This window comes from Oncorhynchus keta, chromosome 13, assembly GCF_023373465.1.
Source record: "Oncorhynchus keta strain PuntledgeMale-10-30-2019 chromosome 13, Oket_V2, whole genome shotgun sequence".
NCBI classification, from domain to species: Eukaryota; Metazoa; Chordata; class Actinopteri; order Salmoniformes; family Salmonidae; genus Oncorhynchus; species Oncorhynchus keta.
Window position 1 is genome coordinate 46,055,899 of NC_068433.1, and position 26,270 is coordinate 46,082,168.

At 44.3% G+C, this 26,270-nt stretch overlaps 2 protein-coding genes across 5 annotated transcripts in view; one reads left to right on the forward strand and one right to left on the reverse strand.

The window, feature by feature from the left end:
• The first annotated feature begins 2,024 nt into the window (after nt 1–2,024).
• Nucleotides 2,025–20,582, forward strand: LOC118392422 (podocalyxin-like). The gene is made up of 8 exons (XM_035784404.2): nt 2,025–2,513; nt 14,157–14,768; nt 14,976–15,190; nt 15,293–15,319; nt 16,278–16,410; nt 16,621–16,664; nt 16,797–16,919; nt 17,068–20,582. The coding sequence occupies exons 1-8, from the start codon at nt 2,471–2,473 to the stop codon at nt 17,260–17,262; spliced, it is 1,392 nt and encodes a 463-aa protein (XP_035640297.1). The 5' UTR covers nt 2,025–2,470; the 3' UTR covers nt 17,263–20,582.
• Nucleotides 20,583–20,696: 114 nt separating this feature from the next.
• Nucleotides 20,697–26,270, reverse strand: part of LOC118392423 (muskelin) — a 43,605-nt gene continuing 38,031 nt past the window's right edge. For all 4 annotated transcript variants that reach the window (XM_035784405.2, XM_052460304.1, XM_052460303.1 and 1 more), the window contains 4 exons: nt 24,680–24,819; nt 24,134–24,236; nt 23,822–23,876; nt 20,697–23,468 (listed from right to left, as the gene is read on the reverse strand). In XM_035784405.2, the coding sequence (XP_035640298.2) occupies nt 23,347–23,468; nt 23,822–23,876; nt 24,134–24,236; nt 24,680–24,819 (420 nt within the window). In that variant the 3' untranslated portion in view covers nt 20,697–23,346. The remainder of the gene's footprint in view (nt 23,469–23,821; nt 23,877–24,133; nt 24,237–24,679; nt 24,820–26,270) is intronic.

A 26,270-nucleotide genomic window follows, 5' to 3' on the forward strand; every position in this document is an offset into this window, starting at 1 on the left:
GTGTAAGTCGGACTTAGGGAGTTGTAGGGGCGTTTGGCGCGTAAGGAAGGAAGGATCAAAAGGAGGTGTAGGGGTACAGGTGGAGGAAGGGACTGAGGGGGGTGGATGGGATGTAAGGGGGGAGGAGTACCGAATTGAGAAGAGTTGTTGGAAAGGTGTGAGGGGGAGTTCGAGGAGAGAACCCGCGCACACATTCCAGGCATGCCCGCTCCATTGTAGGAGGCTAATGGGGCGAGTGAGTGCTGCTCCGGGGCCATTCCGGCACGGTAAAGTGAGCTAACGGGAAAGGAATTCCAAACACTGGACATGGGAAAGCATGGCTCAGAGCCAGCAGATCGCTCTCTCACACAGACACACAACTCATTGTGGTTAAGTAATCATGTCTTTAGAATGTGTATGAGTTCACATCAACTGGGTGGACACTATCCCTGGGTCGACTTCCCCTTTGTGACATAGAGACAGATGTTGGTACCAACAATCACATACATCACTTGGGACAGACACACAGTCACATGGCTAATCTGCCAAACTGACAATGATCTTTGAGGAGTTTTACAATGTAGCTTTTTTCATTTAAATCTAGTTTTAGAATGAGTTATAGTATTTCTATAATGCACCATCAATAGGAGTGGCCAAATGAAACAGATTAATAGATAATGACAGCTTTAATAAACAAAGACGAATTAAATGTACTAAATGTCCATAGGTGCTCACAGTCCTGGGCAACTTGGCACTGAAGGGAGCTGAGAGACAAAAATGACAGTTCATGGTTACATGACAGCCCAGTCAGCAGCCCCACCGTGATACCCCTCCCAGCCCTGTGTCTGGCCAGCCTGCTGAGGTGAGGTGCAGCATCAGCCCTCAGTCAGATGATGGTACTGGAAGGTGTAACGTTTGAGGAGTTTAGAGGATCACTAACACCAACACAGCATTTCTCTGACCAGCTGCTGGTATTAGTGACGATTGGTGGCAGTCACACACCAGCTCGCTCGCTCGCTCGCTCACTCACACACACATACACAAGCTCCATAGATTCGTACAGGTGTAAAAACACTTGTCGACTCTCTCTGCCACACGCACACACAGTCAGTCAAAAACGAACAAGGGCACACATAGCGTGTATGTACACCACTCCACACTCATAAACTACACTACACTCTTACGTGTGCTTTCAACCAAATAAGTTGTATATTGTTGAAGGTAAATGTATAACCCAGGCTGACATGGACCATGGGAGGGACTACCATTATCATAGCTTTGAAAGCTCCACATCTAAACAGCTTAATAATGACCGACTATTTCAGTCCATAGAAACGCCCAGGAAAACCTCCACACCCCTGATCTTATCTCCACTATTTTCCCCCTAATTTCCCATCACCAGAGCAGCCACTGGATCTTATATCAGACATCATGTATTACAAGTAGGGTTTGATGTCGAAGTTATTCAAGATATTAATTAAACATTGTCTAATGAAGCTGCCAGTTGAGGCAAATCAAGTATTTTTGCAAAAAAAATAAAAAATAAAATCACATTAAACTTGTGGAATTCAAATGTCTTTGACTGACTGATCTTTGAAGAGGGCATATCAAAAGTGCTTTCGAAGCAATTCCAAGGAAAGCCTGTGAATACCCGTTGTCATGGCTTCTGAGTGGAATTAACTCAGCTCTCTCCTTAGGGTCAAACAGCCTGGCTTGGATCCCCAAATCCAAAAGACAAACATCACACCTGCTGGTTATATGCCACTTTCCCAAGCAAATTAATCCATCCTTGTTGGCTAATATGGTGAATGAATGGAGGACTACAGATATGAATGATTTGGGAAACATGTATTAATTACCATGGCGTGTATCTGAAAGACGCAGCAAGCTAAGAATCGTCAGTTATTTATTTTCATTGACCATTATTGGAATAAGGAAAACTGACGGAACATAAGTCTTTGGGAGTCGTTTCCTTTGTTATTCAAAGTGTTGGTCAGTTTGAGAGTCCACCCAAAACGCTTTCTATTGGATCTCCCCTGGCTTCGCATGACAAGCTGGAATGGGCAGTGCCATGGGCCTGTGAGTAACAGCTGAACACTTGTAAAGAAGACTGGGGTCTGGACTGGCCACGGGGCTTGCACTTTGAAGGCACAATACGTTTTCAAGCCACTCCGGGAGAGGGAGCCAGCAACGACAACACAATCAGCGCAGCCAAGGAGACCGGTTAAAAACTTTCCCCCAAATTCCCGACTCAGAGAGGGGGAGAAAAGAAGGGGAGAAGTGCCAAACAAAAGCATTCTTAGCTTTCAAGCAAAACAATAACTTTGGGAAAATAATTTACTTCAAATACAAATTCAATGAGATTAGGCGTAACGGAACGCGTCTCCAGCAAGAATCCGCTACTTTTATTCAACATTCTGAATACTTAAAACCACGGATTGAGTGCTGCAGCAACACTGAATGAAACAAAGTTTCGTAAAAAAAAAACAGAATGGAAACGAAAATGCGAATCACGTGGGCACTTCTTCCACTTGGTAAGTGTCTATTCTTTGTATTTTATTTATTTTATTTTATCAAAGTTGGTTTTTATTTTTGGGGACCCACAAGACCCCATCATCGCCTTTCCGTTATTTGAGCAATTGAAGACATTCAATGAGAGAAGTTAACATAGGAGATCACATTTGGTATCATAATTTATCAATTAATAATAAAAGAAAAACAACTAAATAAAACAATGTTGATTATGAGAGTTGTCTGTGTTTCTCCTCAGCAACAGGTGCACACATCAATAGCCTACAGTTAATGGTGCACGGAAGTTTGTAGCCTAATCAGTACATCTATAAAACAAAATGGAATTTCCATGAAAAATTAAATAGTTTTCGTTATATTCCGTCTATATGATTGACATATTGTTGCTTGGAAGTAATATTTTTTTTTTTTTAAATCCTATTAAACCATTATCTTATTAGCCCTCTATCCCACCAATACTAGTGAGAGTCTATACCAGCTGCGCGCTTTCACAACATGCTGCTCTAATTTCGGTATCGAGGAGTGAGTGAGGGGGAGTTGCCCTGTAAGTGCGAGGCAGAGACTGGCACCTGAGGGAGTGGCACCGGGGAGTCAGTGCCAGGGCCGCGCAGCTGAAACATCTGCCCCCTCTTCACGCCCGGGTCCTCTCCTCTCATACTGTGTTCAAGAGCCGGGAGGCCGTGAGGGAGACAACGGGACCGCATAATGAAGTGCCCCCGTGACCCGCTCGAGACGACCCTCATGCCTAATGGTGAGGCAGAGTGTTATTCTTTAATTACGCGCAGGTCGCACCTGCCTCTTTCCACTGTAAATTAATGAAAAGTAGAGGCTTTTGTTTTTTTGTCGCCGAGCAAAAACAGACTGGATGTTCACAGTCAGCCCTTTTTCCAAAACTTTTTTAGACCACATAATGAGTTAGGCCTAAAACTAACTTGACAAGCATTATTACCAAGCATTTAGGCACTAATACAAATAATGTCCTCCTTGGATACAAACCAACCTCCATTACCATTTGATAGAACACAAACCATCCATTTATGATATAATAAAACATGTTCAATCTGCAAACTAACCATAGTGCTATTAAAAGAAAAGGTTGAAAAAAGGTTAAAAGAAAAGGTTGAATATACTAGACCATATCCTTCCAGAGCCTACCCCACACACACCAATTCCCAGTCCTTTACATCCTCCATTTGGGCTTATGAAGGTCATGTCATGTGTTTTCCTAAAAGGTAAACCCAGCCAGGATCTTTGTTATGATCGGGACGCGGCTTGGCAGCCACGGCTATCCTCCCTATGCCTAGCTTATGGGAGAGCGCTAGCGGAGAACAATAGATAGGAAAAACCCTTTAACAACATCCCTGTTCCAAAGGAAGGTGTGGCTCCAGATTCCCATCCTGAGAGGAGTCGTCCGTCTCCTCACACGCACACACAGCCTGGTTCACTCAAATGCAAGGACAGGGAGACGGAGTCCTCACTTCTTCACTCCCCTGGAAATTCACCTACTAAAAGTGTGGGGAAACAGGACAATAAACAGGCTTTGCGTCTGAAATGACACTCCATTACCTCTATAGGCCACTACTTTTTGACCTGAGCCCTATGGGCCGTCCATAAGTAGTACATTGTAATGTGGTCAGGGCCCATTACAGTGCTGGTCAAAAGTAATGCATTGTAATGTGGTCAGGGCCCATTACAGCGCAGGTCAAAAGTAATGCACTGTAATGTGGTCAGGGCCCATTACAGCGCAGGTCAAAAGTAATGCACTGTAATGTGGTCAGGGCCCATTACAGCGCAGGTCAAAAGTAATGCACTGTAATGTGGTCAGGGCCCTTTACAGCGCTGGTCAAAAGTAATGCATTGTAATGTGGTCAGGGCCCATTACAGCGCTGGTCAAAAGTAATGCATTGTAATGTGGTCAGGGCCCATTACAGCGCTGGTCAAAAGTAATGCACTGTAATGTGGTCAGGGCCCTTTACAGCTCTGGTCAAAAGTAATGCATTGTAATGTGGTCAGGGCCCATTACAGCGCTGGTCAAAAGTAATGCATTGTAATGTGGTCAGGGCCCATTACAGCGCTGGTCAAAAGTAATGCATTGTAATGTGGTCAGGGCCCATTACAGCGCTGGTCAAAAGTAATGCATTGTAATGGCCGGTGCCATTTCAGAGGCAGCCAGGGGATTTAGATCCACTATCGACATTCAGGGGATTGGGGTTTTAAACAGCAGTGTTGGGGAACAGTACAGGAGAGGGAGGCTTCCAGTTCCTCTAGGGAGTAAGTGTAGTAAAGCCTTGTGATTCATCACTGTCTGATGTGGATGATAAAGCACCACCACACCCTCCACCTCTATCTTCACCCCAGAGCAGCCTACACTCCTACATGTCCAGGCCAGGTGGACATTAATCAGGCCAGTGGCTGGCACCATGCATCACAGACCTTCACTCAGCTCCCCTCCTCCCTTCTACCGCCTCCCTGCTTCATGTCTCTCATATCACAAATACAGGAACACACATGTACAAGGTCTCTCCCTCCCACCTTCACTCTCTCCTCACACTCCTTTCTCTGCCATGGCTGGCAACTCCCTTCTACTTTGCCTCTAAGAAAACAGAGAGCGGATGTTTCTTAATAAGAGCCAGGCAAACAAAACATGAGTGTATGTGTGTGTGTGTGTGTGTGCGTGTGCACGTGCGTGCGTGTGTGTGTGTGTGTGTGAGTCAAAGAGTTGGCCTTAAGCGAAGTGTCGGTGACCACTATATCACTCCAACCTCCTCCATGATGTCAACTATTCCACACTGTTGTCTACCAACATTCCTTGCCTAATGTATTTCTGACAATAGATTAATAGCATACTACATAGCCACAGGACTAAAGACAATAGACGGGTCGTTCCACGAAATGAGTTCCTTTGATATTTTAAGAAGTAAAAACCTGCTATATTAAAATAGAACTTCTGGAAGATTTGCATACTTTTTACCCAGTAGTTCTGAAAGTAGCGCACAAGTGCAAAAATGGGTCCCCGAAAATGGTATACTACATCATATGTAGTATGTATATACTGTACTCGATACCATCTACTGCATCTTGCCTATGCCGCTCTGTACCATCACTCATTCATATATCTTTATGTACATATTCTTTATCCCTTTACACTTGTGTGTATAAGGTAGTAGTTTTGGAATTGTTAGGTTAGATTACTCGTTGGTTATTACTGCATTGTCGGAACTAGAAGCACAAGCATTTCGCTACACTCGCATTAACATCTGCTAACCATGTGTATGTGACAAATAACATTAGATTTGAGTTGATTTGATTTTGATTTGATTTATATGTGCCTCATTGGATAACGCTGGGCAGGCCTGGGCCAGCCTTATTTCACTGTGCAACTTGTGGGCTGGCCAATCTTGCAGCACTCAAAATGGTGCCACACAGCTTCCAGAAGCTTTCAAACTAGGGATTTCATGGCTAATTGAGATATAACAGTAATTCTGCTAATAGATTATGCATGCGTGAACTACACATTGGCACATCCAGCCCAAGGCGAGAGGTTTAAAAAAATACTTAGGTAGTCGACAAAGTTCCGGATGTCTCTTTAAATGTAGTGCCTATTAATATAGACCACATGGAACATTCAATGAATTAGATTTTTATTATGAATAAAGATTTGCTAACGTACCAACATTTTGCATTTTGACATGTCCCTCAAGATTTTAACCCACTTAACTCCAACATTTTTCCAAGCTTGGTAACACTTTATTTGAATAGTCCATTTCAACTATCTACTAACCTTTAACCCTTAATAACCCCTATCCTAACCCTTATTCTAAAGCTAACCCTCACCTTAACAAACAGTTGCAAACCAACAAATGGTTTGCTGATAGTATGATAGTATTTATTCATGTGATTAGTGAATCATTTTAAGGGGGGAAAAACTGTCCCTCATTTCAAGGTCATCCCTGTTACGTGAACTAAACTCTCGTTTTAATATGGTGAAACTATTCCTTTGTAAATATTTTCTAAATTAACATTTGTAAAATCATAGTGTATTTTCTAGTGGAAAAGCGTGTTGAGCATAACATGTCTACCCTGTTACCCGTAGATAGACAGGATAGAACTGTTTCAACAACCCTGTCATGGCGATTTATGACTAAATCGTCAACTCTGTTCATTTATTTGTCACTTCGTAGGCGCTTATTATATATATATATTTTTTTTAAATGATTTAATCTCGATTAAAACATTTATTAAATGACTGTTCATGATGTAATGTTAGATTAGGTGAAATCAAACTCTTTTTCATTCACTAAGTTACACTACCAAAAAGGGACCAATTTTGTGGAACGACCCAGACCTCTATAGACTAAAGCCCTGTACAAGTGCTGGACCATATGTGCACACCACAGCTCAACATAGACACAAACTAACCCATCACCCTGGCATCACAGCACTAGAAATGTGTCTGTGTTTGGGTGTGTGAACCCACGCCGTGTGGCAACTAATAATCTTCATAATGTCAGTTATGCTGTGGAGTCACAGACAGTTAAATAAAGGTGAAACAAAATAAAAAATACAATTTACACCATCAGACAGAGACACATCTTTTCCACCCTCACTCTCCTCTACCCACCTCCCCTATTCCCCATTCCCGCTTTCTCCCTTTTATTCATACAGTAATTTTACATTCACAGCCCCTCTCCTTAACGGAGGAGCCTATTGGATAAGTACTGTGTAAAGACGGCCTCCCTCCTCCTTCTCTCTTCCCTTCATCTCCCTTCCCTCCCCCAGTTCCAATTCTGAATTACCCCTCTCAATGGGACACCCCAGGAAGGCGGGGGACTACTGGGCTCCTAAAAAGCCTGGGCCGCAGCAGGGGGCCGGGGTTGAGGGAGTAACCCCCTCCTGGCAGAGCCACACGCGGGGGAAGCCAGGCTTTTGTGTGGGCCGTCACCCACTTAACAGGGTGGCTTTGTGCGTCCGGGGCTGGGGAGGGATAGCTACATTTATTTATTTACTCTCCTGCCACTGGCAGCGCATGGTGGATGTTCACGCTCAGACGCACATAAATCTGGTCTTATTATGGGATGGCCTGGCTGGCACACATACAGGGACAGAGATGAATACACACACAGCTAGACAGGATCACATATCCATGCCAGAACACAAGTGGACCTGCAGACACACACCCTTAGGACAGCATAAAGAAAGGCTCTTTTTATTTTTAAGATGTCCACTGCTGGTGCCCAGGCTGGTCGCCATAAGCCTCTGCTCCCCTCCCTCTACCAGTAGTCTGTGTGGGGCATGGGGCCCAGGCTGGTCGCCATAAGCCTCTGCTCCCCTCCCTCTACCAGTAGTCTGTGTGGGGCCTGGTCGCCATAAGCCTCTGCTCCCCTCCCTCTACCAGTAGTCTGTGTGGGGCCTGGTGCCCAGGCTGGTCGCCATAAGCCTCTGCTCCCCTCCCTCTACCAGTAGTCTGTGTGGGGCCTGGTGCCCAGGCTGGTCGCCATAAGCCTCTGCTCCCCTCCCTCTACCAGTAGTCTGTGTGGGGCCTGGTGCCCAGGCTGGTCGCCATAAGCCTCTGCTCCCCTCCCTCTACCAGTAGTCTGTGTGGGGCCTGGTGCCCAGGCTGGTCGCCATAAGCCTCTGCTCCCCTCCCTCTACCAGTAGTCTGTGTGGGGCCTGGTGCCCAGGCTGGTCGCCATAAGCCTCTGCTCCCCTCCCTCTACCAGTAGTCTGTGTGGGGCCTGGGGCCCAGGCTGGTCGCCATAAGCCTCTGCTCCCCTCCCTCTACCAGTAGTCTGTGTCGGGCCTGGTGCCCAGGCTGGTCGCCATAAGCCTCTGCTCCCCTCCCTCTACCAGTAGTCTGTGTGGGGCCTGGTGCCCAGGCTGGTCGCCATAAGCCTCTGCTCCCCTCCCTCTACCAGTAGTCTGTGTGGGGCCTGGTGCCCAGGCTGGTCGCCATAAGCCTCTGCTCCCCTCCCTCTACCAGTAGTCTGTGTGGGGCCTGGGGCCCAGGCTGGTCGCCATAAGCCTCTGCTCCCCTCCCTCTACCAGTAGTCTGTGTCGGGCCTGGTGCCCAGGCTGGTCGCCATAAGCCTCTGCTCCCCTCCCTCTACCAGTAGTCTGTGTGGGGCCTGGTGCCCAGGCTGGTCGCCATAAGCCTCTGCTCCCCTCCCTCTACCAGTAGTCTGTGTGGGGCCTGGGGCCCAGGCTGGTCGCCATAAGCCTCTGCTCCCCTCCCTCTACCAGTAGTCTGTGTCGGGCCTGGTGCCCAGGCTGGTCGCCATAAGCCTCTGCTCCCCTCCCTCTACCAGTAGTCTGTGTGGGGCCTGGTGCCCAGGCTGGTCGCCATAAGCCTCTGCTCCCCTCCCTCTACCAGTAGTCTGTGTGGGGCCTGGTGCCCAGGCTGGTCACCATAAGCCTCTGCTCCCCTCCCTCTACCAGTAGTCTGTGTGGGGCCTGGGGCCCAGGCTGGTCGCCATAAGCCTCTGCTCCCCTCCCTCTACCAGTAGTCTGTGTGGGGCCTGGTGCCCAGAGGTTATTCTTACAATATGGCTGGCAGGAAGGCAGGACAATTTAACAGGTCTCCACCCTCCAGGCCGATTGTCATTCTGCTTTAACTGTGTACGGATGGAGGCTCTCACACGAAACAGGACTGTGCTTGACGCCTGCCGGGACCCAACAACAGGACCCCTGTGGGGAGGGCAGGGGAGAGGGAGACACCCCTCTGACCCCATTACTGACTCGTTAGTCACAGTGGGACAGGCCAAGCCGTAACACTGTCACAGGCATGAGTTAGGAACACAAACACTGGGGAAGTTGAAGATCTCATGGCATTTAGAGGCCTTATCATCATCTTGTTGCATTTCCATCTTGAAGATCTGGAAGTAACTGACTGTATTTTACTAGGTTTCTGTCTGTGTCTCTGTTAGTCTTGAGTCAGAGCAGGGTGTGTGTAGAGTGTTTCATGCTCTCTGTGTTTAAGTCATGCACACACGTGAAGGACGTTACGCTGCTTGCTTAGCGTGTACCACTTCTTCCTGATTCGGCTCACACCGACGCTCGAATCCACGACCTCTGCCCTGCTAGCACACGTGACCAACCTCCTGAAGCGTCTTACCAGTCGGCGCCATGCAAAAAGCTGGGTATTTGTGGCGTAAGTAGGGAAACTTCAGGCTGAGGAGGGAGTTTCACACATTTACATTTTAGTCATTTAGCAGACGCTCTTAACCAGAGCGAGTGTTTGCTTTTATTCGTACTGGTCTCCCATGGGATTCAAACCCACAACCCTTGTGTTGCAAGCGTCACGCTCTACCAACTGAGCCACACATCCCCATGTGCTACACACACACACACAGTGAGAGAGCAAAGAAGCCCATAACTTATTGCATAACAGAGTCAACAGGAAGGACCCTGGGGTCGGTTCTCACACCCTCTGACTACCGTCTGGCCCTGAGAGGGTCCGGGACACCGGGTCCCACCCTGTGGGAGAGAGACAGGCCACTGTAGTAGCAGACCCAACAGGACGGAACCGGACCCAATGACCTAGCGATCCATCTTAATAATAGCCTGGTGGAGGAAGAGGCTAATAAGACCTGGCTGCAGGTCAGTCTGTGTTGGCCCAGTTATGCTGTGTAGTCACAGACAGATATCCAATACTCATAGGGATAGTAAAGTAATCCTACTGTGGTATACAGGAACCTGCTCTGGTGTGCTCTATGAGTTACAACAAGGGAGCCTATGGCCGAGGAAAGGGAAGCTTTGGAGATGGAACTTTCCCTCCTTTCTCTGGGAGGGGGGGTCATCTTAAGGAATTCATGTTTTTGAGAGACTATAGGTGCCATCCTGGTGGGATATGTGTGTGTGCTTGCGTGTGTGTGTGTGTGTGTGTGTCAGACTCAGGGGTGCTGCTGTCACCTGTTAAGAAACAGACACCCGGGTGACAGATGGGGTCAAAGAGGGTCACTCCAAAATATGACACCACAGCTAGAGGAGGGGAGATAGTGGTGCAGACAGATAGAGACACATGTCTCACAACAACACAGAGTCTCAGAGGCAGAACACTGTGTGGAAATCACAGGAGCAGTTCACCAGTCCCAGGTCAAAATAATCTGAAATACTCTGAGACCAGGTTGAGCCACAAGTGGGCATTACCAATGCTGAAGCAACCTCCTTTCACTAGCTACCAGGGGACATTACCAATGCTGAAGCAGCCCCCTTTCACTAGCTGCCAGGGGACATTACCAGGAGTATAAAAAACAGGCTGGGCCCGGGGGGAGGATTTAGAGTTTCCCCCTCCTATAGAGCTGTCCGTGTCTCTGGGTTCTCTCCTCATAGTGACTACTAAGCTGCTTAATGGAGCCTGATAACAATTGGCGTGTCTGCAGTTTAGGATGGCAGCCACAGTTTAGGCTGCCTGTCAAAAGGAAGAGATGGAGACAACAAGGTTTTACCTCTCCCCTCCTCCACCACCCCTCTAAAACAGCCTCTTATCAGACACCGATAAGAGGCTGTTTTAGACAATGTCTCCATTGCCCCCGACAACCACGATTAATCACCATGACAACCCACCATGTCGGGATTTACATCTTTACATCCTATTTTCAGGTCTCTCATTTACATAAGTATTCATACCCTTTAATCAGTACTTTGCTGAAGCACTTTTGGCAGTGATTACAGCCTTGAGTCTTCTTGGGTATGACTCTACAAGCTTGGCACACCTGTATTTGGGGGGTTTCTTCCATTCTTCTCTGCAGATCCTCTCAAGCTCTGCCAGGTTAGATGAGGAGTGTCACTGCACAGCTATTTTCAGGTCTCTCCGGAGATGTTTGATTGGGTTCAAGTCAGGGCTCTGGCTGGGCCACTCAAGGTCATTCAGGGACTTGTCCCGAAGCCACTCCTGCATTGTCTTAGGTGCGTACTTAGGGTCGTTGTCCTGTTGGAAGGTGAACCTTTGCCCCAGTCTGAGGTCCTGAGCGCTCTGGAGCAGTTTTTCATCAAGGATCTCTCTGTATGCTCCGTTCATCTTTCCCTTGATCCTGACTAGTCTCCTAGTCCCTGCCACCGCTAAACATCCACACAGCATGCTGCTGCCACCACCATGCTTCACCGTAGGGATGGTGCCAGGTTTCCTCCAGAAGCGACACATGGTTTCATCAGACCAGAGAATCTTGTTTCTCATGACCTTAGAGTCTTTTTGGTGCCTTTTGGCAAACTCCAAGAAGCCTGTCATGTGCATTTTACTGAGGAGTGGCTTCCGTCTGGCCACTCTACCATAAAGGCCTGATTGGTGGAGTGCTGCAGAGATGGTTGTCCTTCTGGAAGGCTTTCCCATCTCCACAGAGGAACTCTAGAGCTCCGTCAGAGTGACCCTTGGGTTCTTGGTCACATCCCTGACCAAGGCCCCTCTCCCCTGATTGCTTAATTCAGCCTAGGGAGGCCAGCTCTAGTAAGAGTCTTGGTGGTTCCTAACTTCTTCCATTTAAGACGGATGGAGCCCACTGTGTTCTTGGGGACCTTTAATGCTGCAGAAATGATTTGGTACCCCTCCCCAGATCTGTGCCATGACACAATCCTGCCTCTGAGCTCTACGGACAATTCCTTCGACCTCATGGCTTGGTTTTTGCTCCAACATTCACTGTAAAATGTGGGACCTTACATAGAAAGGTGTGTTCCTTTCCAAATCATGTCCAATCAATTGAATTTACCACAGGTGGACTCCAATCAAGTTGTAGAAACATCTCAAGGATGATCAATGGAAACAGTATGCACCTGAGGTCAATTTTGATTCTTATAGCAAAGGGTCTGAATACTTAAGTATCTGTTTTTTATTTGTAATAAATTTGCAACAATTTCTATAAACCTGTTTTTGCTTTGTCATTATGGGGTATATTGTGCGTAGATTGATGGAGAAAAAAATATTTAATCCATTTTAGAATAAGGCTATAACATAACAAAATGTGGAAAAGGGGAAGGAGTCTGAATACTTTCCGAATGCACTGTATTTCTATGACAACAGGCGCAACTCCAATATAATCGTTTTTGGGTAAGTTGCCGAAATGCCACATATATCAGTGCAGTAGACATAGCACAAAAAATGTAAGGAAAATTCTTGAAAATCTGTTGAAGTTACATAAAAACACTTTTCTGACAATTAGAGGAGTTTAGAAAAAAGTAACAATGCATATAAACAAATTATTTATTTGAGAGCCGATAAAAACTCGTCTCTAGAGCGAAATGGAGAAAATTAACCGGCAGTTAAGCAAATCGGTCTCATCAGTTGCTCGTTCTATCTATTGTCTATCTAGACATTGACTGTCTCACTCTGTCAACCTAACCATTATGAAACTTCTATTCGGTCAAATAAGCCTCACTTATCACATTACCAATTGCATTTTTGTTGACCAAATTTGACACACTCTCATTGACCTCCATAAAATAATTACTCACGTCGTGGGCTTATTTTCGTGGACAGATTTTGGGTGGAGTAAAACCGCTTCGACCTCTTACTCTCTGATGACACTAAGCATGATGGGTTGTTAATCGCTTAATTAACTCAGGAACCACACCTGTGTGGAAGCACCTGCTTTACATATACTTTCTATCTGTCATTTACTCAAGTGTTTCCTTTATTTTGGCAGTTACCTGTAGATGAAAACACTTGGGTGAACTGTTGGAATCCTAGAAACAGAATGATTTATATTAAAAAGCAAAAAAAGTGTCATTGTTGTTGTTTGGAACAATCTGTTGACTGCATTTGACCTAACAGAACTGCATGCAAACTTATAGTGAATCGAAATAGGAGGAGGAGCTACGCTGCTTGATGGGGCGGGGCTTGGGTGAGTGGGAAGCATCCACAAGTAAGCTATAAAAACGGACACCACACATGGCTGAGCGGTGTTTCAAAAATATTGCATGCGATATGAATCTTCTTGCGACATGAATATTGCAAGACAGTATTGCAATTTCGATGTGAATTCGATTAATTATGCAGCCCTATATGAAGTGACAGGGTTTTCTGCCTTTGAAATGTATGCTATTTAGTGTGCAGTGTGTTGGTAATGTAGGTACACGTCCTTATATACAGTATGAACATGTGAGATAAGAGAGGTATGAGTGTTTTTAGTGTGTGACTGTCCACCCAGGTATGTGTATGACTGAGTATGAGGAAGCAAGTAGTCGTCCTAATGCTATGGTGTTACGTGTGTGTGGGTTGAGGATCCTATAGAAGCCATTGTTCTAAATCCCTAGGGTCCCAGCCTAAGAACGTGGTCCAGGATTGTTTACGGTGCGCTAGGGCAAGCCCATAGGTTGGGTGTGGTACTTCCTAGGTTATTGTGTGGAGCATCCTGTCCTGTTTACTATAAATAGAGAAACAAAGAGAATGACTACTGTACAGCTGTCTGGAGAGAAGGAAATAAACCAACAGGTTTACACAGAGTTCACCACAGAGGCTCCTCAATATCTCATCGCTGATATTCTCTTGGAAATACAAAATATGTATAAAAGTGTATGCAGCCCACATGGACGATGGACCATGTTCTAGAGATGGCTCAATTTAAATGGAAAAAATGCCAAGTAGATTACATTTAGTTAGGCATATGTAATATTTGTTTTAGATGAAACCGTTAATTCTGTTTTATATCTGTTCACTCCAGGTTTTCTACTTCACTGTACTCATGCTGATCCAACACAAACAACCTTTATCTCTTCAACTCTCTACAAGCCTCTAACTTCAGAGGTCAACATATCCACTATCCACACCCCTGTTTCTGATCCAGACCCCAACTACACAAAAAATGACATTTCCACCCATTCAGTTACCTCCTCCAGTCTAATCAATGGGACCGGGACTACACTAACCAGCCTTACCGTACCAAGTGGGACCGCGCTGAGCACCTCTACCGCTGGGAGGTCCAGTGGTAATGTGGAGTCCACCACCATGACTACTACTGGACTGGACTCCACTAGCTCCACCGGAACCGACACCCAGACTACCACTAGCTCCACCAGAACCGACACCCAGACCACCACTCGCTCCACCGGAACCCACACCACCGCGCAATTCACTAGCTCCTCAGGAACCCTCACCCAGACCCCCACTAGCTCCACCGGAACCGACGCCCAGAACACCACTAGCTCCACCGGAACCGACGCACAGATCATCACTAGCTCCACCGGAACCCACACCACCGCGCAATTCACTAGCTCCTCAGGAACCCTCACCCAGACCACCACTAGCTCCGCCGGAACGCCTCACTCCACTGCAGGTGAGTCTCTACCTCCACCACCATTTCACCTCAAAACACCTATCACTCACCCAGCATAGAGTTTGGCTGTAGTCTAAAAGCTGAACAGTTCTTATAACATGCACCTCATACATGTTCATATGCGGTCATGTGTGATTACATGATGGAAGTGAAAGAATATTCCACTGACAAAATTGTCCATTCTCTTATTTATGCTTCTTGAAACAGTCACACCGGTGGGTGGGCGACATACTCCAATCCTTACAACCCCATGGTCAAGGTCGTCCTCTCCATCCCAGCAACCTTCCACATCCAGCCCTGTGGGTTCGGGAAGCAGTGTTGCTATCACCACAACCCGTGCACAGGGAGGAATGGTGTTAACAACCATGGCTGAGACTACAACCACGACGGCCACTACCACAAGTCCTCCCAAGAGCTTTATGGTAGGACAGAAAGACTTTTACTTAAAGAGACTTGTCAGGCTGGTTCAAAAAACCACAACACAAATATGACCTTAACTTTGTGATCGTTTCTGCTTTTTACAGTTTGTCATGTCCAAAAGAAATGAAGAGGTAAGGTTTTCTCCTTTCTACTGTCGTCCTAGATTTGCTTACGAGTTTAGGCCTGCGTTTACATTCGATGTCAAAAGACAAATGTAATGACAAATCTTCAGCTGCAGTTAGATCCATCTTAGAGCACACCGTTAGCTGACAGTGATGTGCATGCATCAACGGGACAGAAGTCAGTGTGTTGTTGTGGTTCTGGATGGCCAGATGGCTAGCAACAATGGCAAGAAGCTGCCATGTGGGGAATCGTAGGTGGTGCGTTTCAGCTCGTTGTAACTTATTGATACCATGTCTTGTATTTTGACTGATTTCATTTCTATTCTAATATGGCAAATATTCACTTGCTAGCAAACCAACAACTGTTTATTGAGCAAATATATTTATGTTTTCAATAAACATTTGGAGACAGAGTTGACATGTTGTCAACAATCTAAGCACACCGTCTGTTTTGACCCATAAACAACCAACCCGTCTATTCTTCACTCAGAACACAGAGCGACACTTCTCTGTTTCCAAAGTCAGGACAGGAAGTAGTGCATCATGTCATAAAAAAGGATTCTGCAGGCATTGGGTGGAAAAAGTCTTAGTGGGAAACCTTCCTGACATTTCGCTAGACTCCATCTTTCCCACACCTCTCTCGCGTTCTCCCTCGCGTTCTGACTATGAACAGCTGCTCTACTTCAGAAAGGCCAAGAATAACTGACACCTCACTGCACGGGAAACGCTGACGTGCCACCTTTGACCTTTCCCTCGACTCACCACAACCAGCATTGTAGTGATGGCTGTAATAATGTCATGGTGAAATTACATCAGCTAGATAGATTGAGATTCACTAAACAAGGCATGTTGATTGTTTTTTGTCCCGTTCATAAACTATGAAAACATTTGCCGCAATCTACTAGAAAAAGTTGAAAACTAATGAAAAGCTTGATGGAGTCTTACAAACGTGTTTGTTTTCTCTCAGAATCATGAGAACAAGGACCTGGAGGCGCTGTGTCGACACCTGATGTCTCAAATGCACGACGCTAACTGTACTCTGGCTGCGAGAGAGAACAACGGACAAACCACCGTTGACAGCGTGGTAATTACCGGCAAAGGTATGTAAACTACCCAGTCACCACTATTCATACGCTTCCAAGGCAATTAAATAGATCACACCTAATGTACCCCATTTCCTAATGCTAGTCTTGGTTGTATGAGTTGTGTTTTTGAATACATACTATTTGAGATGGTTTGAGCCAATTGCTGTCAAGGTCAAGTACCAGAAGTGAACAGTTGTAAATTAAAGTTTCCTCTGATTCTTTTAGTGGACAACGCTGTCGTCCAGCAATACTATGAGGAAATCACCAGAGTAAGTCTAACATTGTGTACATATCTCCCTGAATGTCATCATAAACGGGCTACTGGAGAACATGTAAAGGTTGTATTTGGAGGGAGGCGTGTCAGAGTGGGTCTTTATTTACTTTTTCATCTATTCTGTCAGAAACAAAGTGACAACATGACCCTGATTGCCATTTTGGCGTCCTGCGGAGCTCTGCTGGCCATGATTGTAGGCTTCGCCCTCTACGCCGCATACCACCGCAAGTCCTATCGGAAGAACCACCAAGTAATCCATTAGAAAAATCAAACTACTCTACAATCAATAATGTCTGTCCGTGATATGTCCACATTCTTCCTAAAATACTTACTAATAATAGTTGAGCTATGCTTTCGAAGGGTCCTCACCAAAATCTCCCCTTCTCTTCTTTCAACAGCAACACCTGACAGAGGAGATGCAGACGGTGGAGAACGGTTACCACGACAACCCCACGTTGGAGGTGATGGAGGTGCAGCAGGAGATGCAGGAGAAGAAGGTGGCCCTGAATGGAGAGTTCAACGACAGCTGGATTGTCCCCATCGACAACCTGCTCAAAGAAGACATGCCAGATGAGGAGGACACTCACCTGTAGAGGGGGACCGGAACAGACAGGGGTGCTACTATATTCCCTCGACCAACTGACTCTCCCTTCCCTGCACCGTTACAAGGGCCCTGTTTAGTAGAGGGTTCTAGCTCCCAACGTTGCAGGTAGAAATGTATTCTATATAGAATGTATACAACCTTAAATAATGGGATTTGAGAAATCACACAATTGTGACAGTTCTATGCAATGCATTTCTATCCGCAACACTTTTAATGTTCCTCCCCATTGAACCAGACCCAAGGCAACAACACACAGACACCACCTGACAAATCTGGAGAAAATAACACCCAGAGGATGACAGGTTCTGGAAACCCATCCGGCCTAAACGGGTGTCTGAGTCCCATCGCTGTGACCATGGAAATGTAACAGGCCATTTGGAGAATACTACACCAATCAACATTGTGCCTAGTTTTAGGAGATATTCAATAAATATTTGGGAAATGTAACTCTCAAACATACACAATCCCATTTTAAGCGCCATTGAGTGTTTAAGGTACTTGATGTACCGCTACATAGTTATTGATTTAATTGGGAAAACCAAACACTCAAACCACCAATATTTCAGGGTGGAGTGTATGAACTAAAATCTGCATGTTCTTTATGCTGTAATCAATGTAATCCACAAAAGTGCATTGAATTGTACACTTGAGCACCTGTACATAGTATTTTCTTATATTTTCAGAGAAAATGGAAGCTGAAACTTTGTAATACTGTAACACTACTTGCCTTTATGGTTAAATCTCAATAGTATTGATTTAAAGAAAATGACCTCAGGATAAAGTGAAATAATCATCCTGGTGATTGAATTAAACTACTAGTGAATCTCAGCTCTGACGACCTGGCAGTGGCTGCTGTATAGAAGCCATGTACTGGTGAAACAACAGGGTCCCTGGAGACACTGCTGGGACAGGAGCTTCTACAGATATCAAGGGGAAAAACACTGTAAATAGTCATTTGAAAGTTCTAAAGAATTTTACTTTGGGCCGGTTTCCTGGACATAGATAAAGCCTTGGACTTTAGAGCCCTTTCAACTAGGCTTTTTAGTCTAGTGTAACGGATGTGAAACGGCTAGCTTAGTTAGCGGTGTGCGCTAAATAGCGTTTCAATCGGTTACGTCACTTGCTCTGAGACCTTGAAGTACTAGTTCCCCTTGCTCTGCAAGGGCTGCGGCTCTTGTGGAGCGATGGGTAACGATGCTTCGTGGATAACTGTTGTTGATGTGTGCAGAGGGTCCCTGGTTCGCGCCCGGGTATGGGCGAGGGGACGGTTTAAAATTGTACTGTTGCACTAGGACTGGGGTTACTCTATCAGGGAGGCTGGACCCTAAAGATACAGTTGAAGTTTACATACACTTAGGTTGGAGTCATTAAAACTAATTTTTCAACCACTTCACAAATGTCTTGTTAACAAACTATAGTTTTGGCAAGTCGGTTAGGACATCTACTTTGTGCATGACACAAGTAATTTTTCCAACAATTGTTTAGACAGATAATTTCACTGTATCACAATTTCAGTGGGTCAGAAGTTAACAAAATTCCAGAATTGTGTCATGGCTTTAGAAGCTTCTGATAGGCTAATTGACATCATTGGAGTCAATTGAAGGTTTACCTGTGGATGTATTTCATAGCCGACCTAGAAACTCAGTGCCTCTTTGCTTGACATCATGGGGGAAATCAAAAGAAATCAGCCACAAGTCTGGTTCATCCTTGGGAGCAATTTCCAAATGCCTGAAGGTACCACATTCATCTGTACAAACTATAGTACACAAGTAAAAACACCATGGGACCACGCAGCCGTCATACCACTCAAGAAGGAGACACGTTGTCTCCTAGAGATGAACGTACTTTGGTGCGAAAATGACCTATATCTACAGTAAAACGAGTCCAATATCGACATAACCCGAAAGGCCACTCAGCAAGGAAGAAAGAAGCCACTGCTCCAAAACCACCATAAAAAAAGCCAGACTACAGTTAGCAACTGCACATTGGGAAAAATATTGTACTTTTTGGAGAAATGTCCTCTGGTCTGATGAAACAAAAATAGAACTGTTTGGCCATAATGACCATTGTTATGTTTGGAGGAAAAAGAGGCTTGCAAGCCAAAGAACACCATCCCAACCATGAAGCACAGGGGTGGCAGCATCATGTTGTGGGGGTGCTTTGCTGCAGGAGGGTCTGGTGCACTTCACAAAATAGATGGCATCACGAGGAAAAATGTTGTGGATATATTGATGCAACATCTCAAGACATCAGTCAGGAAGTTAAAGTTTGGTCGTAAATGGATCTTCCAAATGGACAATGACCCCAAGAATACTTCCAAAGTTGTGGCAAAATGGCTTTAGGAGAACAAAGTCAAGGTATTGGTCATCACAAAGCCCCGATCTCAATCCCATAGAAAACTTGTGGGCAGAACTGAAAAAGCTTGTGCGAGCAATGTCTACATCCTGACTCAGTTACACCAGCTCTGTCAGGAGGAATGGGCCAAAATTCACCCAACTTATTGTGGGAAGCTTGTGGAAGGCTACCCAAAACGTTTGACCCAAGTCAAACAATTTAAAGGCAATGCTTCCAAATACTAATTGAGTGTATGTAAACTTCTGACCCACTGGGAATGTGATGAAAGAAATAAAAGCTGAAATAAATCATTCTCTACGATTATTGACATTTCACATTCTTAAAATAAAGTGGTGATCCTAACTGAGCTAAGGCAGGGATTTTTTTTACTAGGATTGAATGTCAGGAATTGTGGAAAACTGAGTTTAAATGTATTTGGCAATGGTGTATGTAAACTTCTGACTTCAACTATACATATTTTATTATTTGCTGATGTTAACATTGTGTGGTAATTTGTTAAACACCAGGGATGACTTGTTACATAGGCCTCTGCACATTTTCATTTTTGTTTGTTACCATTTGTCAAATCAACTGAATAGAATGTATTTAAATATCCAATATGTGATTCTGGCAAAACATATTCAAATTCATGTAGAATTCACATGGACACAATAATTCCCAATTATATTTAAGCTGTAAAATCAACCAACACCAAAACAATCCACCACTTATTCTACACATTCCTATGTACTGTTTGTCATTAGTTATTGTGTACAGTCACTCACTCGTATTAGATTTCTTTAACTTTTACACCAAAGTATTTAGCAGTTGTATGTATTTATGGTTTGTTTGCTGATGAAGCCAAACAACAGGGGGTCTGACACACTGGAAGCTGTGCCTCGTCTATCATGACCAGGGCAGCCATGTTTTCTTATACCAATAAAGATTTGCCAATAAAAACACACTTATTTCAAACATGTGTTGTATTTTTTGTAACTTTTCACCAATGATAAATTGACGAAAAAATCAAAATATAAAATGTATAGTTACATCCCAACTGGTTACAAACAAATCAAAAGACCGGAGTCATTTATTTATGAAAACCTGAACAAAATACAATCTTTATTCGTTATGTACATTACATACAATGCAATTCTACAATAGGCTCTCTACACATTCACGTTATCCACAGAGTAGTGCTCATTCACGCACTCTAGAGTACTCCACATACTCCTGAGTCCCAGTTGGGGAGAAGAGGGGGCAGATGAAGAAAATAACATTCCATCATTTTCTGAAAATTATAATTTCCTTCCCCTCCCAAAAATAAGAAAAATAATTACTTGGTATTGTGTTATATATATATATTTTTTTTCTTTTCTTCCAGAGGTGCCACTTTATTTCATGTTTTCTTAAGCGTATTTTTTTCTGACAAAGAAACTAATGCAAACATCGCAAAAGTCTTCTGTGATAATGACCATAAACGAGTCCTTCCTAAATAACGGGTTTTACTACAAAGCTATGATGGTAAGTATGACACTCCTTTCTCTCTGGATCTCAGGTCAGAGAGCTAATATTTATTTAGGTTAATATGATGGCAGCAGAAGACATACAATAGCAAACAGACACAAACGCACACACAAAACTAGTGAAGCTCACACACTGTAAGCAGACAGGTGTGTGCACCGTGCACACAAGCAGCAAACGCACACAGCACTGACAGATTCAAATTAAGCTAATACTGATTACTGAGGACATGAGTGCAAACGAACAGAGAAATCGGATCTGATCACTCATCTTCTAACAATAAGAGCAGATGTCTTCATGTGTATGCCTGTATGAAGAAACCAGATGTAATGAATCTATTGGGACGTAGTGTACAATCTGCCAATTTGATTAGGATTTTGATCAAGGAATTATAAGGATCTAACAAGAAAAAAATCTCTAAAGTTTGACTACCACCCTTGACAGGAGTCAAGCACTAAGTGTTTGTCTCCTTGAATGTGAATAGTCCCTCCATCTCTGGTTATCTGATAGTGGAGTTGATTGATCTCAAAACAAAGGGAATGGATATTTCAGACTCCATAGGCCTTTGCCTAGAGTGTACTCTGCATACTGTACAGCTGTCTCAGAAAAATGCTAAATATATAGACAATACACACAATGTAATGGAAGACTAAGCTGCTACTATTCTTGAGGGGAAAGGGAATAACTTCAATCATCTCTCCTACTGAGATTAATGGAAGAACAATATGAGGCAAATGTTTGTATTATGTTACACAGGTGGACTAGACAAAATACCCTGGCGATCCGAGACAAACACACATATTGACGGACACACACACGCAAGCTATATCAAAGGGCATCCTCAGTTCCAGCATAATGATTGGTTCATAATCAAAAACATTTCTTGTACATCAAAACTTTGGCTGGAGCCACAAGACAGATACCATTTGCTAACTTGGGTGTTTAGAGATCACTTGTGAATGCTCCTATCGCCTTATTCTGAGTAAGAATGAAATCTAGTGTTCTGTATTTCTTTAGGTTAGAATTGAAGAATGTTTAGTCATCACTGTTTGCATAAGAAACAGAGAGAACACAGTAATCAGGCCATAGCTGCAGGGGGAGACTGGAAAGCAATCATTCATTCTTCCTTTACCCATAAAATAAACTCCCATCGTCAAAGGAAGATACATCCCAGTCAATGAGATCATGCGAGTATAGATGTGTGTTTGTACATACAAAAATATCCCTCTGATACAGCAGGAACATCATTTTGCAGTTCTTACAAGATGGGGAGTTTTGAGTTTAAAAATAATAACATTCATACTTGGAAACTACATTTCCCAACATGCCTCAGTGACAGATCCATGATTACATCACACTAAAGCTACAGTAGCCATTACCAGAATCACAAGCTTTTGACAACTTGACAAGGTTTTCCCCCAAACCCATGATTGATTTTTTTTTTTTTACATCGATAGGATTTAAATTGACATATATTGTCTCTTAGGATCCTTATTCTATTGTTTCTATATAACAAAATTAACATTTTGACACGTAGTGTGTAACAGCATGGCCGTCATAATTATAAATATGGGGTATATAATATGGCACCAATAATACAGGCAGAGCAAGCAAAAATCATGAACTTGGTTGAAGGTATATTCAGCGTACAATGTGCTGACAGGGTGTCATTAAGTAACACAAGTACTTTCACAAGCAGGTTTGTGTGAGTGAGTGTCAGAGAGAGACAGATGCAAGGCAGAGTGAAAAATAAGAGGAAGAGAGACTCCTCCTTGATCTAACAGGCTACTAATGCCAAGCAAACTCAAACGCAGCACGTAAAAGCATCATGTGAACCTCACAAATCAAATGAGTTGACACAGAAGATATGTTTGGCAGAGTTCTGGGTTATTTTCAACTGATAAATCTGTTTATTCAACAAAGACCATCAGGCCCGGGGGAGTTTGTGTTTTTTTTCTCCCCCCCCCCACACAGTGACTGACATTCAGTATCAACCCCTTTATATCGCAAGTGGTCTGACCTTCATTTTCCCTTTTAGTTCAGTTGCGCTGTTGAAGAACCAACGTCCTAAAGAGAGGGTCAACAAGTGCAGTCCGCGAGCAGAGCACCCCTGAATTTGGAAGGGTCAAGTGTACAAAAATATGAAGTTTGGCTTTGGGCCAGCCAATCAGTCTTATTGGCATATGGTGGTGGTGCGTAGGGTTCTGGGGCGGGGCTAGAGTGTGATGAGGTCAACGAGGTTACCCTTGGGCGGGGTCATGCTGTCCGGGAAGAAGTTGACGAGCGTGTCAAAGAGCTGCGTGCGCTGGGCATACGTCTGGTCCACGTCTGAGAAACCTGAGAGAAGGAGGGGGAGATGAGCGCGGGAGGGAGTGTGACAGAAGGGAAGAACAGAGAGGGGAAGAGGGATGGAAAGGAATAAAGAGAGCGGGAAAGAAGGATAAGAGAGAAGGTGAAGGGGGAGAGAGTGGGAGGAAGAAAAGACTCACTTCAACTGCTCCACAGGAAGTCATATGAGCTCATAAAGGTCACATACGCGCTCAAAAAGTTCATGTGGGAGGATCAAAATGAAAGTACGTCAGAAAGAATGGCTGAAGGGGGAAAAAGGAGGAGAGAATAATCCTTCCGTTCATTGGTTTTCATCTACTGTGTGTCCAGTGAAGTATGCAGATAACGCAGCAGGCTCTTACCCAGAGGGATGAAGTCAGAGCTGGACTTGAAGAGAGCCGAGGGCAGGAGCTGGAACTGAACAGTCACATCGGAACACAACCTCTCAGTCACTGAACACTAACGCAACACCGCCAACAAATACACTGCCATTTCACTCCTGAGTAACTATGGTAATAATATCAAAACAATGAACATCAACAGACAGGCTTTAAATGTTACATTCTCAAATCATTTGATCTGTTTACTTGATCTAAAATCAGCTTAATAAATAACACTGCACAACGTGCAGGTACCCCTCTCCCCATCAGTCAACCCTCCCTCCCGTCCCTCACCTCTTTGGTCTCATCAGGGTTGGTGTGGTCCACGGTCAGAGAGAGGTCGTTCTGCAGGTACTTCAGAGCATTCAGAGGCTCTGACTGGGCCTTCTCCTCAAACCTAAAAAAAAAACAAAAACATGTTTGACTTAAGAAAGTGGCTCTGTACAATAGGATTTAATGGTCTCCCCTTTGTGTTTGTTCTCTCTTTTCATTTAACACACACACACACACACACACACACACACACACACACACACACACACACACACACACACCTTCAGGAATAGCTACAGAGAGCTAGAGGAAATCGTTTAGCCTAACCTACAGAAACTCTGTACCACACAAGGTGAAAAGATCACTGCAAAGACTGCAAAATGAGCGAGGAGAAAACCCTTCCCTACAATGGCAAGACATGGCCACTAGGTGGAATCGGTGTCAAAGCAGAACCCAAAACTAGAATTGTGTCATAACTCCTATACATTTGTATCTGCCGTTTTGCTATATGGTACAGAGAGGTTACGGTTCAGTTCCAGGTGTATAGTCCATTCTCTGGTTGTGTACCTGTACTTCCTGATTAGGTATCTGCAGTGTCGGAGCAGGTACTCTTTGGAGGGGCGACACAGCTTGAGGGACCAGAAGTCATCCAGACGCATCTTAGGAGAGCACGACTTCCCTGGGTTTCCTCCAAACAGGTAGTGTACCTGGACACAAAGAGGATATATTCGATATTATCCATCAATACCCTCAAAACTGCAGCTGGTCTCAGATCATAATGATATCCTGAAACAGTATTTAATTAAGACTTTTGTGCCCTTGTGCTTATAGCATTTTGTAGAAGTGTGTGTGTGTGTGTGTGTCCATGTTCTTCACTGACATGCCGCTTGTTATATTGATGTACAGTGGGGCAAAAAAGTATTTAGTCAGCCACAAATTGTGAAAGTTCTCCCACTTAAAAAGATGAGACCTGTAATTTTCATCATAGGTACACTTCAACTATGACAGACAAAATGAGGGGAGAAATTTTTTTTTTTTTTTTTAAATCAAGAAAATCACATTGTAGGATTTTTTAATGAATTTATTTGCAAATTAGGGTGGAAAATAAGTATTTGGTCACCTACAAACAAGATTTCTGGCTCTCAGACCTTCAGATTCTTTAAGAGGCTCCTCTGTCCTCCACTTGTTACCTGTATTAATGGCACCTGTTTGAACTTGTTATCAGTATAAAAGACACCTGTCCACAACCTAAAACAGTCACACTCCAAACTCCACTATGGCCAAGACCAAAGAGCTGTCAAAGGACACCAGAAACAAAATTGTAGACCTGCACCAGGCTGGGAAGATTGAATCTGCAATAGGTAAGCAGCTTGGTTTGAAGAAATCAACTGTGGGAGCAATTATTAGGAAATGGAAGACATACAAGACCACTGATAATCTCTCTCGATCTGGGGCTCCACGCAAGATCTCACCCCGTGGGGTCAAAATTATCACAAGAAAGGTGAGCAAAAATCCCAGAACCACACGGGGGGACCTAGTGAATGACCTGCCGAGAGCTGGGACCAAAGTAACAAAGCCTACCATCAGCAAGGGCATTGAAGATGAAACGTGGCTGGGTCTTTCAGCATGACAATGATCCCAAACACACCGCCCGGGCAATGAAGGAGTGGCTTCATAAGAAGCATTTCAAGGTCCTGGAGTGGCCTAGCCAGTCTCCAGATCTTAACCACATAGAAAATCTTTGGAGGGAGTTGAAAGTCTGTGTTGCCCAGCAACAGCCCCAAAACATCACTGCTCTAGAGGAGATCTGCATGGAGGAATGGGCCAAAATACCAGCAACAGTGTGTGAAAAACTTGTGAAGACTTACAGAAAACATTTGACCTCTGTCATTGCCAATAAAGGGTATATAACAAAGTATTGAGATAAGTATTTAGTCAATAACAAAAGTTTATTTTCCACCATAATTTGCAAATAAATTCATAAAAAATCCTACAATGTGATTTTCTGGATTTTTTTCTTCTCATTTTGTTTGTCAAAGTTGAAGTGTACCTATGATGAAAATGCACAATTGGTGGCTGACTAAATACTTTTTTGCCCCACTGTATCTTGGTCTGGTTGATGTCATGTGTCTGTCTGAAACTGATGTGTTGATGCTGC